The sequence below is a fragment of the Chelon labrosus genome (genome assembly GCF_963514085.1).
Source record: "Chelon labrosus genome assembly, chromosome: 20".
Taxonomy (NCBI): Eukaryota; Metazoa; Chordata; class Actinopteri; order Mugiliformes; family Mugilidae; genus Chelon; species Chelon labrosus.
In genome coordinates this window covers 7,280,531-7,295,463 of record NC_140353.1, presented here as the reverse complement: position 1 = coordinate 7,295,463, position 14,933 = coordinate 7,280,531, and the positions used below count along the sequence as shown (strand labels likewise).

The 14,933-nt window shown below is 45.8% G+C and overlaps 1 protein-coding gene across 2 annotated transcripts in view; it reads left to right on the top strand.

Annotated features, from left to right (window-relative positions):
* ppp2r3a (protein phosphatase 2, regulatory subunit B'', alpha) overlaps positions 1–14,933 on the top strand; it is a 57,769-nt gene that overhangs the window by 21,911 nt on the left and 20,925 nt on the right. For both annotated transcript variants that reach the window (XM_084569631.1, XM_084569632.1), the window contains exon 2: positions 10,952–14,520. In XM_084569631.1, coding sequence (XP_084425757.1) covers positions 11,740–14,520 — 2,781 coding nt within the window. In that variant the 5' untranslated portion in view covers positions 10,952–11,739. The remainder of the gene's footprint in view (positions 1–10,951; positions 14,521–14,933) is intronic.

Below are 14,933 nucleotides of genomic sequence, written 5' to 3'. Positions count from 1 at the left end.
GCACTGCTTCTCATTAGGAAAGTCTAGACCTAAACCCTGGGCTTAGCTGCCGCGGCTGAGCCACATGCTCAGATAAAGCCACAACCCAGTCGGAGCCTTCATGCAATTGGCATACACCGAGCATTTAGGGGTAAGTGAATGAAAAACCCTGCTGGTGTGTGTGTGTGTGGGTGTGTGTGTGTGTGTGTGTTGATGGCTCAAACAAATGAAATAACATGTCAAGCAAGGCTCCGGCATATCAAGAGTACACAAAGAAAGGGAAAGAGGAAAGCTACTGTAGAGAATCCTGAAGGGGATGTGAGCCACAGCGTGGATAAAACTAAATAGGTGTTGATTAAGAGATGACAGATAAAAAGATAGGAGAGGGAGGGTACTCGAAGAAGAAGACAAGAGGGGAGATATTGAGTGGAGATAGTGGGCAGGTGCTGGGAGGTGAAGGTAAAGGACGCGGGGGAGGCACTGCAGGCAGGAGAAGTGAGTGATGACCTAAAGTAAATGGACCTGAAGGTGTCTCTGAGCGACGCCGAGGCTCACGGACACGTGAACGCTTGAGATGAAAAGGCAGCCGGACATTTGACCATGAGCAGCGACCGGGGCCACATGCACAAACACAACGCCGAGAATAGACTCTAAACACTAGGGAAGAAAATAACCCAGTAACAGAGGATGTGACAAGCGTGCATGAGTGAGTGTAAGAGAGAGAGGCATATTTAGAGTGTTTTAGATGTGTGTTTGCGCTAATACATTTATTTTTAGGGTTAACTGCTTATAAATGAGCAATCCAATTGCTTTCATCCTCAGCTGTAACGAGTCTCAGAAGCTGTTTGATATCTGGTAAATCTTCCTGTAATGCTTTTACTGTTCCCACTACATTCACTAATTTCTGCTTTCTGTCTGCTGAGGTTTTGCACAACCGCAGGTTTAATAGAAAAGGAGTTGAAGGCGAGGTGAGGGGAGTCCAGTTTTATGGTCTTGTTTGTATGTCAGGTTGTAAATACCCCCCTTCCCCACACACACACACACACACACCCCAGCCCCTAACAGGCTTAAAGTGACAGCTTGTACCACAGAGGGCCTCGGCTGGCTCTCCTGCAACTGTATTTTCGTCTCTAAAGATGTTTTTATATAGAATGTAGATCTACAGAAGGATCCAAATGATCACTAGCGCTCATCGGTCAGTTTCTTAACGGTTCTCTTGTAAGAAAAAAATACAAGAAGGAACATAATATAGCGCGGCTGTGAGTCGGCATCCTGGAGGTTCGCATATCCCGCTAATAGTACGGAACATTTAGAGGCCCGCTTCGATAATTCAACCCGAATCTTCCGTCTCTGCGTGCATCGTGGAAATCTTGATGAGAGGGTTGGTGAAGTGGTCGTGTGAGGTGTGTTTAACATGCAAAATCTTATCCGTCCTGCTTAACTCCACCGCGTGTTGCCAGATCTGGGCATGACGCTGAGGTAATATTCCAGATGTCAGAAAATAGTGCGTAGCACGAGTGTTAGGGCCCCGACACACCAAGCCAACGTGGCTTTTTATGTGCGAACAGTGCTGTTGTCTGTATAGGATAAAAACATATTCTTCTTTCCAGAAGAAATCTGCATTATTTGGGGTAAAATGATGCTTTAAAAAGTAAAAATACTGTAAATAAAACTCAAGGGTAACAATAAAAGTGTATTATTCGGGTTAATCAGCTATTTTGAATAAGTTTTATTAGTCATTTTAGATGTGACAGCTGTGGCATTTGTGTTTTATTTAAGTGGAAGTAGATTATCTTAGCATTTTCATTGGCTGGTTGTAGAAAAATAACACATCATTAGATACACTTTGACGAAATCTAATTGCTGTGTCGCAATAAATTACTCAATCAAGAGAAAAATCTGTAATGCGTCTGTAATGAAAATAATTGCAGAAAATAGTTAATAATTTAGGTAATGGCAGTCATCAGGCCCCGCTCACCGATTGGTCGAGATGCTGGGTCGGCTGGAGGGATGACGAAGGTTGGCCGCGCCACAAAGTCCTGATTTAGATGTGGTTTTGTGTGTGCGTGTTGGTGTGCGTGTGGCGAGATAAGGAAGGGTGAGTCAGTCAGGAACACGATGACTCTCCTCAACGGCCCGTGTGACGAAGGGCCGCGGCGACGGGGGTTTGCGGTTAGAAACCCTAATCTGCTCCTCATGTGACCCTCTGATGGACAGGGACAGCAGTCAACACACATACACGCACATACCTACACACATACACAGCTCTCAGACTAGTTAGTCTAGCTTCGGCTCTCCAGTCTAAACATGCACTTATATGGATTTCTGTTCAAATCTGGACATCTCTACGCTTTCTTTTATTATAAACACTGCCGCCTACATGTGACTGAACAGTGAGCGCAAACTATGTCTGCACGACGTTGTGTTTGGACATTAAGAAGATGTCTTTAGGGGAGTGAGAATGGACATTTTTCATATGTCTTCCTTGGGTTTGTATATACTGTAGATCACTGATGGAGTTTCTTTATGATGCTACTCTTGGATGTCTAGACTACTTCTCTAAGAAAGTAAGACTGAAAGCTTTTGTTCAAAAGCAGGACAGCCTTGAAACAAAAGGGGAGAGAATTAGCAGTCTTGCTTTTGCCTCTCTTTCTCCTCTCTTGTGTCTGATTCAACATTCTCCATCATAATCAGATCGTGTACACAAAATCATTTTTTGTGTGTTTGTACAGTGAGGTCCTTTGCCCTCTGTGAACTTGAATTGAATTCGACCTACCTGGTCCAAAATGCATTCCTCTCCTGGCTACTCCATCCTCTCATGTCACGTCATGTCAGCGACAATGTGTGCACAGCCACTAACTACAACTAACTATAGTTCCTCATATTTTGTATTCTAAATACAGTAGGTTGTTGTTTTACTCTTGAATGATACCTGTTGGTCTACTCTGGTGTCTGGGGAATGTTTTGTGTGATTCAGCTCTGACCAGCGGAGGGGTCTGGGAACTGGTCCGGGTTCTGGCTCCGTGTCGTCTAGTTTCGTTCGACTTCTTTCCTTTTTGGGATCCAACTATGTTTGCGTACTTGACACCTATTAATGAATTGTGTTCAACCCTTTGTATTGGTTAGCTATTTTAGTAATCAGACCTCCGCCAAGGGTCAAGCGAAGTCACTTTGAGCAGATAAAAATCATTTATCCTGATAAATCAAGGCATCGCTGCCACAGAAAGCTTTAAAATTGCAGCCGATGAAGGAAATTCTTCATAATTATGTTATTTTTTTATGTCGGTAATCCATCGTAATCCTTTAAATTCAGGTTATTTCTGCCATAGAAATGCCCACTTGTGCAGTGTAGTGTTGTTGTTGGCTGAAAACTACTTTTTTTAAAAGTGTTTTTTCTTGCTCAGTTGTTCCACACGGTCTTTCCACATATATATATTACACTAAACCCTGTACCAGAAAAACATATAATATAGGCAAGCGTAACAAATTTGAGTGTTAAACATCTGCTTTGTTAATCTTCTAGCCTTTTGGTTAGGGATAATCTTACGTGATATTCACAGAAATACAGTTTTTACTGAGTGAGTCTTGTTAAAGAAATGCATTATAGCCAGTGATGTGTCCTGCATGAGTCAGTCAAGTGTAATTCAGTTTGCTTCTCCAAACACAAAACTTTTTCCTTTCCACTTTATATCCCCAGGTTAGCGTATGACTTGTGTGTCTGTGGTTGTGCTCGGCTGTCTGGTTTCCTTTTTGGAGGTGGCTCTTTGTGCGCCGGTTGCCTTCGGGCCTGCGTTGTAGTTGGTAGCGGGAATAAACTGACTGGCTGAATTCAGGTCAGCTGTCTTTGCACATTACATTCGATTTATTTGTGTCTCCTTTGTCTGCTCTGCCAGCGTGTGTGTTTCTGTGGGCCTGTGTGTGTGTGTGTGGCTAATGTCTTGATTTGCGCATGCATTAGCAGACTGTAGCCAAAAGCATGACATCACCCAAAATGTGTGTTTTGAAAATAGTGGTAATGCAGACGCTGGGTCGTAACGAGCTGCAGGCAGGCCAGGGTGGACAGATGTGTGTGTGTGTGTGGTTGTGCATCCTTGCATTTGTGTGTTTGCATCTGTATGTGGTTGCAGCACGGAGGCACATCTGACTGTTTATGACAGCGTCTGCAGCGTGTATGCATGCAGACGTTGCGCGTGCATACCGAGGTTTTCAAGCTTATGCCAGCTTTCATCATACTCATCTCATGTTGCCTACAGTCTTGCACATTTTTTTTCCTGCCCTCTGCAGTGGAACGGCAGGATCAGCGCGAGTCTCCGTGTGTTTGCGTGTTGTCCTTATAAGGTCAAGTTGTTTTAAGCAGGAAACATCTAAGGATAAGAAAAGACGTGAGTCACCGTTTTCCCTCATCTGCTCAGAAGCACAAAAACATCCTCCTCTCTGCCCTCAGCACCTTCCCTGAGGGGCTTTATTGTGTTTACGTGTGCTCGTGTGTGTCCATGTGTCCTGCGGTCCTGCAGGGGTTGCCGCGTTGTAACTAATGAGGTGCTGAGCTATTCGCATAGCCCGCTTTCCCTGGAGATGCGAAAAGCCGGGGGAACAGCTGGTGCAGCGTGGAGGTTTTTAGAAGCGTGGAGGAGCGCTCGAGGCATCTCGGCCTGTGAAAAGGTGCGATAGGGAGACGCAGAGTGATAGAGACGTGTTAGATTTGAAGGTGCCCGCGAGAGAATTCACCTCCTTAATTCTACCTATTGGACATACTGTTTAGTTTGAGGTAATTTGACGTACAGTCAAGTATTTTAAATATTGACACTGACTAGAATCTGCTTTTTGATGGACCGAACTAATCTCTCCTCACATGCACATTAAATCCTAATCAACACCAAACGTGTCGCACATAAGGAGGTAATTGGTGCGACGTATAATTTTGTGTAGCAGCTTTAGTGTGAAGTCTACAAACTGGACAGCTAATAGTCAGCTGCTCGTCAAACAAGCTGATGAATGATCTGTAAACGTGGTCACAGTGTCGTTCCCGAGCCCACACCGTGCTCCTTTAACAGATGTCTGCTCGAATTTCGTTTATTTTTTTCCCGCAGAATTCGTTGCACAAAAAAATCGAGCAAAGTTATCGTGACCCGAATGTTTTTCTCTCGCTGTCCCGCCACTGGAGATGAGATGAGGTGATAAAAATGTTGTTGTACTCATCTGAGTGGCTTTTGGTTATGACCTCAGCTAGACTTTTTCTGCACCGAGTTGTGCCTGTCAGACATAAAGTCTCCTCTGCATTCTCTACTAGCAGCCAGGGTTGCTTAAATTATTTATTATGCACGATTTTTAGTTGGGGTTTGTGTTACCCTGAAAGGAGGCTGGAATTATACAGCAAAATACCATGTCTGCGTGTGTTGCCTAAATCTTTTTAAATGTAGATTACTCACTTTTTTGTCACTTGGGTCACAGAAAACAGACCTTGTGGAGAACTCTTTCCAAGGTGAAGACATTCTTTGCAGTGTTGTCATGTTGACAGGGGAAACTGTCAAAAAACATGCCTGCACCGTTATTGTGTGACTTTTTACATGTTCGCACATAAACGTGGAGTCACTCTTCTACTATTGATGAACAAGAGCTTAAGAATGTGCTGTGGAGGTCGCTGCTGCGTAATCCAACACTCTCGCCATTGTCGGGTTGGCCAGCGTAGCTGCCTGCTGGTTTGGCATGGACTTCTTGCCATGCTTCGCTTGTGTTTTTTGGGGGTTTTCATGTGGAGACAGATTTTATTTTAAACCGGTACTTGTGTCGACAAAGGAAAGAAAAAGAAAAGCCGTAAAGTCCAGGTCCACAAAAGCTCTGTAGAGCAAAGTAACAGAACAGATTAATCAACTCTGCCATACCTTAGAGATGAATACCAACCATACAAATATAAATCAATTATTTCCGCTCCCCGTTGACGGTGAAAACGCCTTCACAGTCCCTACCTGAACCTGCACAGGATGTACCTACGCGTAGCTTTGTCCTGTTCAGCCTTGACTGTTATTCCGACCTTTAAAAAGGGAGCGTTTTTATTCTGCGACGTGCTCTATCAAGCCTGCAGACACCGTTTTATCTCAGCAGCTGTTTGTGTGTGTGTGTGTGTGTGCGTCTCCAGAGTGCAGTGATTTGTTCTGTCAGTCTGGGTCTCATCCAGACAATAATTTTGGCAGACACAACAAGAGAACCCCCAAGACTCGGCCAGATATACAGACACACACACACGACCTGACTCCTGCACGTAACAAACTCGTCTCTGTTTTCTCCTGTAATTATATTACGGCAAATATGTGTGTATGTGAGAGAGAGAGAGAGAGAGAGAGAGAGAGAGAGAGAGAGAGAGAGAGAGAGAGAGAGAGAGAGAGAGAGAGAGAGAGAGAGAGAGAGAGAGAGAGAGAGAGAGAGAGAGAGAGAGAGAGAGAGAGGAACAATAATGTGTTGGCCTGAAAGCTATAGTCACAGCTGGTTTGCTGGTCATTTTTAGGGATGATTTGTAATTAACGTCACCCTTTTTTTTCCACTTTTTCTTTTGGCCTCGCCTGTTTTTATGCGCTATGAAATGAAACCAAATGTAAGATATTAGAGTAAAGCTCTCTACAAAACGCAACCCAATACTCGTCTTTGCTCCTTCTGGGACTATTCTCGGTCCTTCAGCGAAGAAACAAAACACTTAATTTCTGCTTTCTACTGTTTTTAAAAACTTCTTACTTGAGGGCAAAGGAAACGGACACCTTAACGCTGTGTAATCCTTTACTGTGTCAGATATTCCCTCTGATTATTCCCTTGCCTGTGTCTTGGCTTTTGTACAAACATCTGGTTTGCAGAGTAGCTTATCATAGTAGCATTTATTTTTTCTTCTTTTACATCCAGACCCTCAAAACTCCAGCTCTCTAATGGCCTTATGCATCTGGCACAACCAAAAGAAGCCTCCTGCTGTGCTTTATACATATATATCACTTTTTAAACGTCATTATGTGACAAATGAGTGTTTCTCTTTGTCATAGATTGCCGGCCAGGCCCGTGTCTTTCTGTCTTTACTCTCGGCCCGTCTCTCTTTAGAGCTGAACGTAATGATAACTGAAATGTGGCCCGGACCTGACAAGGCTGTCTGCCAGATTATCTGTCTATCTGTCTGCTCCTTTGTCTCTTCTGCCTGAAAATGACAGCTAGTAGACAGCTGACTGATGCAGAGCCGATGAGCAAACGTGGCTGCGGAGTAAGTTTCTGACTGTTTCCAAGAGAACTGTTTGTTTTTTTTGGGGTGTGTGTGTGCGTGCGTGCGTGCGTGCGTGCGTGCATTCAAACAGACACTTGGAAGTCAGAGTAAATAATTCATGTGAGGATTACAAAAAAAAAAAGGAGCAGAGAAGTGGGTCAGAACTGCAGTTCGTTTGTTGGACATTTGCGAAAATCAGAGCGCGAGAGAAAGAGATGAAGAGAAAAGAGGAAGAGAGGAAAGAAAGTGACAAGTAATTAAATATACTCATGCATTAGTTGGTGATATTTGCGTTTGGATGCATTTACATGTAGTAGTTGTATTGTAAAAAAGGTAGCAATTCCTTTTTTTGTATCTGCTGCTGTCCCCCCGTCGTTGGGCAGAAGTCAGCACCCACTGAGCCTTCCTCTCTCTCTGGTCTGTTTAGTATGTGTATGGCTTAGCAGAGCTCTGTTCTCTTTGTGCGATCACAGTAACAACACTGAAGTTGTGCACGAAGCAGGCTACAGTATGTGTGTGTGTGTGTAATGAGTGGGCCAGTACGGGCCTGTCCTCTCTCCCTGGGGGTATGTTTGGGGTTCCTATTTGAGCCTTCATGTTCACAAAGACCCACTTCCCCCCGGGAGTCCCCCTTTGGGGGCCCTTGTCGTGCACTCCCTGACCGACACGCACACGTGCACATCCGACAGCATGCATACATTGCATTAGTAGCAGCAGTCCGTCGCCTCTTTCTGTGAACACACACACATGTGAACCGGCATAATTCTGGTGGCCTGGATTGGAGGGTGTGACAAAAGTGGTTTCCTGGGATTTATTGCTTCCTGGTGAGGGTCAAGTTGAAGAAACTTGAAAAGGAAAGACAGTAAGAATGGGAAAGAGAGAGGTGAAAAAAGAAGTCAGGTTGTCACAAATAACCTCTCACAAAGAAACACAAGGAGAGCCCAGTCCAGGGCTGGCAACTTATTCTGCTTGTAAAGGCATTCACAGAGAGAGAGAGAGACAGAGACACAAAACCTCTGAAAACAAAGAGGAAATGGAGGAAGTAAAGAATAAAAGGCTTGGAATAGAAGTCCAGTGCAAATGGCATCAAGGTGCTGTTGCTGAAAACACACAGAAAAGCTCAGAGGTGATCTTCCATCTTTGTGCAGTCATTCCCAAATGTTCAAAAATGTGTCTTTTTTAGTGGCTTAAGTGCTAAAAATAAGCATTCACCGTTTTTTTTTTTCCTCAAAAAGTCCTTGACAACTTAAAAATAAACCCGCATTTTTTCCAGCTCAGATTTTGGCTTTAAGCTCCGTCTTGTTGACGTTAAACCGAAAGCTGATACCTCCAACGCAGTCTGGGCTAAGTCATCCATTAAATACTCCCAGAGAGAGGAAAAAAAGAAAAACACTCTCACCTACCACTAAATCAGGGCAGGGCTTGAAAACACGTCATTCAGTGTGTGTGTGTGATCACCAGTGAATCATCTTTTTCTGCGATGTGTCAGCGTCGCATGTGTGACCCTTCACGGGCGAGTGTGTGCGCATACGTGTGTGTGTGTGTGTGTGTGTGTGTTTCAGCGTTATAAACAGAAGTGGAGTTTGTTTACATGCTCAGTATCAGTTTGGGAAGTCATCGTTTACCGGGATATACACACAGATATTGAGCGTGTGCGCTGTGAGGAGAAAGGAGCGGGCTCCTTTTGAACGTGTGTGATTACCGTTCCATAATGGTATACATTTCCAACTGTCTGCCCACATTGCAAATGCAGCTTGCCAGGAAGTGTAATTTCCTGCTCGAGAGACTGATTCAGCGGCGTCCAGCTGCTGCGTCTGCTTGTGTAGAAAGGAAGAGAGAGAGAGAGAGAGAGAAAGCGAAACGGAGATGGAGAGAGGTGACCGTCTGTTTTTTCCATACTGCTTTTTAATTGTTGTTTTTCCAGGTGTCGTAAATTCCCCCGTCCCCACCTTGCCAGTCACCCTTCTCCCACCCACGAGCCCACCAGTCATCCCTTCCACTTTTTCCCGGTTGCTCCTTTTCGCACGTTGGTCTCCGTAATTTCTCGAGAAGCCGCTGCAGCTCATATGTCAGCGCTCCCAGTCAAAGTTGTAATAACTTTTGCGGGCTGTTCTTTCTTCCTGTGGTCACTCTAAACGTTCTGCATCCCCACAAGTATGCAGTCCTGTTATATAAACCGTGATCTGTGTGTCTGGGTTTTTCAGGTTCGCGAAGGGATTTCATTAACGCTTTGCATGCAGTTAATGCTTGCGTGCAGTAGTTCTACCTGAGCGGACCTTTACAGATAAAGAATATGCGTGTATAAACAGTCTGTATGGGTAAACATGGGTGGGAGGTGCTTTGAGGACTGAAGAAAAAAAAAAAGCAAGAAAAAGAGATAGAAAGTTGAAGGCAGAAACTCAACATCAAGAAATCAAAAACTAATCGATAGATGGGGGAGCGATGTGGAGAAAGAACATGAAAAAGTGTTAGAGAGAGATAGATTGAAAGGACTGGTCCTTGTAATGCATTTCAATCTTTTTAACAATCAGTCTTGGTTGCGGGTTTACAGCACGGTGTGTTTACCTTCTTGTCAGGCTCTGTTAGTTCTCGGTATGTTGCTTGATGTGGGTATTTACATATTGCTTGACTTCTTTTACCATGCAGAGCAATGTATGACCCCCTTAAGCAGTGAAAGTCGTTCTGCAAGCTGTAAGCTGAGGAGAAATCATCAAAAACTTTACCTGGGAATGCCTAGATTCGGCCAAATGCTCCTCTTGTGCAGGCCTGTCGTACTTGGCAATGCATGCGCCGTATGTACAATAGCGTGCAAAGTCTTTAGACAGTAGAATTGCTTTCAAATTAATAGTCTTGAAGACATTTGTATTCATACAAATCAAATAAATTTTGCTGCTTTAAAACAGCACTAATTCCCTTATGCACTCTTGCACAATGTTTTTGAAGATACTGTAAAGGGTCTTGCAGGATAGCCACCGTTTTTCCTGTGGATTTTGGCTGTCTCCGTGTTTTCCGTGTCTGCATTTAATCCCAGACTTTATGATGTTAAGACCAACACTCCGCGGGACTCCATCTGTTGCAAGACTCCCCATTTAAGATAGTTAGTCGGTGCTCTGCCTGCATGTTGGCGTCGTTGTCATGGGCTGCCAAATGATTTGGGACTGATTAGACGCCTTCCTGATGGAAGTGCTTGTGAAACTGAAAAAAAAAACAGACATGCTTGCCTCTATTGCTGTGACAAACCTAATATGGAATTTGTGCTCGAGAACCGGCGAAAACGAGAGTAGCGGGAACATGAAAGCGACAGGTGTTTCCCCCCCCCTCCACACCTGCCTCTCTTTTACCGAGTCGTGATTTCTCAGCAGGGTTGAAGAAAACTCTTTATAGCTCTGCAGTGATGAAACACAGAGTCATGTCTTTTTTTTTTTTCTTTAGTGATCCTCTGGTTGAAACCTGCACACTGTATCTCCCTTCCTTTTCTACTTTTGATGTAGATGTGTGTATGTATATACTGTATATGCTGTGTGTGTATTTAGATTTGAGCTTGATTTTGCACATACTCAGGTGCGGTTTTGCATTAGATGGATGATAGCTGGAGGTCGTAGTGTCTTGCACATACACAAACTCACCCAAATACACAATTATCCAGACTGTCTTAATGATTTACTTTCTCTTCTCTGCTTTCCCTTTTCCACTTTGTCACCCTCTCTTCTCCCTCCTCCCTCCCTTGCTCACTCGCAGGTGGTGTCCTCCTGTCAGAAAGACACACTCCCTCTGACACATGGTTGACAGCGGGAGACGGAAAGGGTGAGAGAGACTACGGGAGTGAGAGGGACCCAGACACACACTCGCGGAGAGAAGGAGGCAGTCGGCCATCTGTGGTACATCCCCTGCTGTTCTGCAGCTGTGTTGGAGTCAGCGAGTGGTCAGCAGCTTCGTCAGGAAGAGAGGGTTCTTCCTGTGTCTCATTGCCCAGTTGATGAGCCCAGGCTAGGGCAATGTTAAGGCCTCGCTGGCCTCGGATCTGGCCCCTGGGGCTGCGTCTGTGGAGGGATGGGTGATACCCCAGCTGGATCTTCCGCTGTCATCATCCTCTATGGCTATCATTAGTGGCTAATGAGCTGTTGCTAGAGAGGAAACGGAGAAGGCGCCTGTGGAGAGAGGAGGAACTGTACATCTGTTATTAAGAGGCCCAGACAAGGAATTCTTTAACTCTGCAAGGGAGCTCTAAAGCTTCAAAAGCATGAAAGGATATCGACTTTGGGATTCATTGTTGTAGGTATTTTTATTTTCAGATGATGATTGCCAATTTTTTTTTATTTTGTCATAACATTCTTTATCTGTGAAACATGTCACCGTGCAGGTGAAAGACATCCTTAAACAATATATATAATTCAGAAAATGAACGCAACTTTTTCTCGCTCAGCTAAAGGAGGCTCAGTTTTAATCCCGTAGGATATTTTGTTTGTTATTTTTGGACACTTGGATATAGTTTTGACCTTCATATGCCCTGAGGAAAATTGGTAACCATGGCAGCAGCCTATCGTGTAGTTGTGAGCAGTGTGAGCTACTACAACAGTGTGGTAGTGGACCGGCGCACTCACTCACATGCTGTGCACTACTGCTCGGGGCCATGTGGGGCGCTGTCCCAGGGCTTGGACTGTACTGTCGCGCACCACGGCACCTGCTCCGAGCTGCTTGTCGCACCTGACTCAGCATACAATGATCTCAACAGCTCACCCATACATGCCCGTAACATGATCGCTCAGCAACTTCCTGGCCATAGCAAACTTGGTGTTACCATGGATACTACTGTTAATGGTGGTCTAGAGAGGGTGGACAGCAGTGGCAATTTGTCACTAGGAGAGGACAGCCCCACATGGCGTGGTAAAAAGACCCCCAGTGGCGGTGGATCAACTGGAAACTTGACCTCATCTGGCAGTCTGAAGGACATTACTGAGGAGGCCATCAACCTGGCCAGCGGTAAGCTCAAGGAGTTTTCTTTTGACAAGCTCCGCCTCTCCTCCTCCAGCCACGTCACCTTCCGGAAAGGTCGCAAGGTCCGGCCTGACTCTTTTAGCCGCCGTTCCACGGACCTGGAGATCATCTATGGCCACTTCAGTTCCACAAGCACGACAACCAACGGCATGACAAATGGCACGGCTAATTCTAATGATGAGAACCTGCCACCGTTTGTCCTGGGGAAAGGACTGGAGGAGACAAAACTAAAGGGGAGCCCAGGAGCCTCCTCAGCCATCACCAAAATAGGTGGTGGCTCAGCAAGCAGCCTGTCAAGTATTGGGTCATTGGACCAAAGTCTAAACACAGTGGCCTCCTTGTACCGCAACACCCTGGGAGAGGAGAACCTAATCGCCCGTCTGCTGGAGAAGACAAGAGCTGAGGCTGCCTCTGGTGGAGCAGGCGGGGAAGACATCCGTGCCTGCCTTGACATTCTACTTAAATGTTCTGAAGACCTAAAGAAATGCACCGATATCATCAAGCAGTGCATTAGAAGCAAAGCTGGTGGAGGGCCAGAGGATGGAAGCGCAAGTCCTGACAGTGTGTATCGGGCTGTGATGACACGACTTAGCTCTTACCTGAAGAGACTGCCTCTGGAGCTGGAAGGAATCGGAGGTTTGGGAGGCAGTGGGCAGGGGGGTGCTCCTGGAAGTGGACACAGTGATCTGGCAGAGCTGGTAAACACTCTTCACTCCATCCAGCAGGGACCTTACTCTCCAATATTTGGCAATGAGCAACCTCCCCGCTATGAGGATGTGGTGCAGTCACCACCAATCCCAAAGACTGTTCAACATTCTTCATCTTCTACTCCCTCCTCTGTTTCATCATCTTCTTCGTCTTTACATTCAGTCTCCATCCATACCAAACCCGTCCAGAGCTCAGTCCAGCCGAGAGGTACTCCACTTACCAATGGACTACAGCATCCACATACTTCTTCTATCACACAACACACACTCTCTCCCCCCTCTATATCATGCTCTCCATCCGGCTCCTCGCCGTCTCACTCCCCTCTTCGTATGTCCCCGACCCCACCATACACACACACTCCGCCGGCATCCCCCATGGAGGCGCTTTATATTGAGGAGGAGGCAGATGTCGGAAAGGCACCAGAACAAATCTCACAACAGACGCACAGTCCAGCTAGAGGGGTGAACACAACGCAGAACAAAAATGGGAATTTGTTGGGGCAACACCTGCACCCATCACAATCGCACACACTCCATAACTCTTCAAACAATTTGCCAGCCAGCTCGGGCTACAGTCCCATTTGGCCCTCGTCTGCATCACTAACAGTCTCAGCGCCCAAAGCTGCCGGACACAGGAATGATGACATTGACAAACTGCTGATGGACTTGGAGAATCTATCGCAGAGTATGAGCCACCCCAGAAACATAGAGCCTCCACTTCCAGTCAAGACCAGGAAAAGAGAGATATGCAAGGGGGTCACCTCTAATGAGTCCTTCGTTCAGCCCAAAATGTCCCAGTTACAAGTCCAGAAGCCAACCAGCCAACAAACTCTAAATGGTCTTAACTCTAGAACTCCCCAGAGTCTCACTCCTTCCCAGGGTGAGAGCAACGAATCTGTGCCAGCAGAGGAAGAGGATGGGGCTCTGTTGTTGAGAATCCTTGAGAGCATTGAGAGTTTTGCCCAAGAGCTGGTGGATTCTGGGGCAGGGAGCACAGGGAGTGCTGAGAGGAACAGTGGAAAGGAGCGGGAGGTGATGAGGCTCCTGCAGGATACACTGGCCACCACTGGTAGAGCTGACACCCCTGTGGAGACCTCAAACCCACCAGCTGCTCCCACTGTTCCATCCATGCACACAAATGCAATCCCAGCCACACAGACAAAACAAATCCTGGCGAATACACCTGCAGTTTTGCCGGCACCGACCCCCATACCTGCAGTGTCTCAAGCTGAGTGCAATGCTACAGCTGAACCTGCACCTAAACCTGCGCCTAAACTTAAACCTAAACCTGCACCTGATGCTGCCCCCAAACCTTTGCCTGCACCGGGGCCCACACTTGATGCTTCAGATAAAATGATTGAAGTCTCTACGGATGAGGCAGATCGAGCATCCATCCCTGCCCCTGTAACATCTGCACCGGCAACCTTGCATTCCTCCACACATTTGGATGAACCCACACCTGTGGTCGTACCAGAAGCTCCACCACCTGTTGCCACTCCAGCTACATTAGGCCTGAGAGATGTTTCCACTGCAGCTGGTGAAACTACTGCGTTGAGAGACGCTGGTTCATCCCTCCTCATCCAGCAGACTCCAGAGGTGATCAGAGTAAGTGACACAGTTGCAAATGTACAATCTAATGAACAACTAGAGACACATATAAACATTTTCTGAACATTGCAGTTGCACGTTATTGCAGAAGTTGAGTTGTAGGCATTTCAAACACATCTAAGTCTTTGTGATTGATTGACAAAAGGACACTGCTGGGTCCACGTTTCTCTCACCGAAAAGCTAGTTCACTGCTTTGAAGAAGACGACTTAATTACATACAACTTCACTCCACATACCACCCTGGTATGTGGAGTATGGTGTCATGCAAAGCTATTACAAATCAATGTGTCACCGTGGAGGTACTCGTCTTCCTTTAAGCTCCCAGTTTATGATATTGAATGATATTTGCAAACTGTGCAGCTTTAATTCTTGTTCACTGCTCTTGCACATAACAAATACATGTCAAAAGT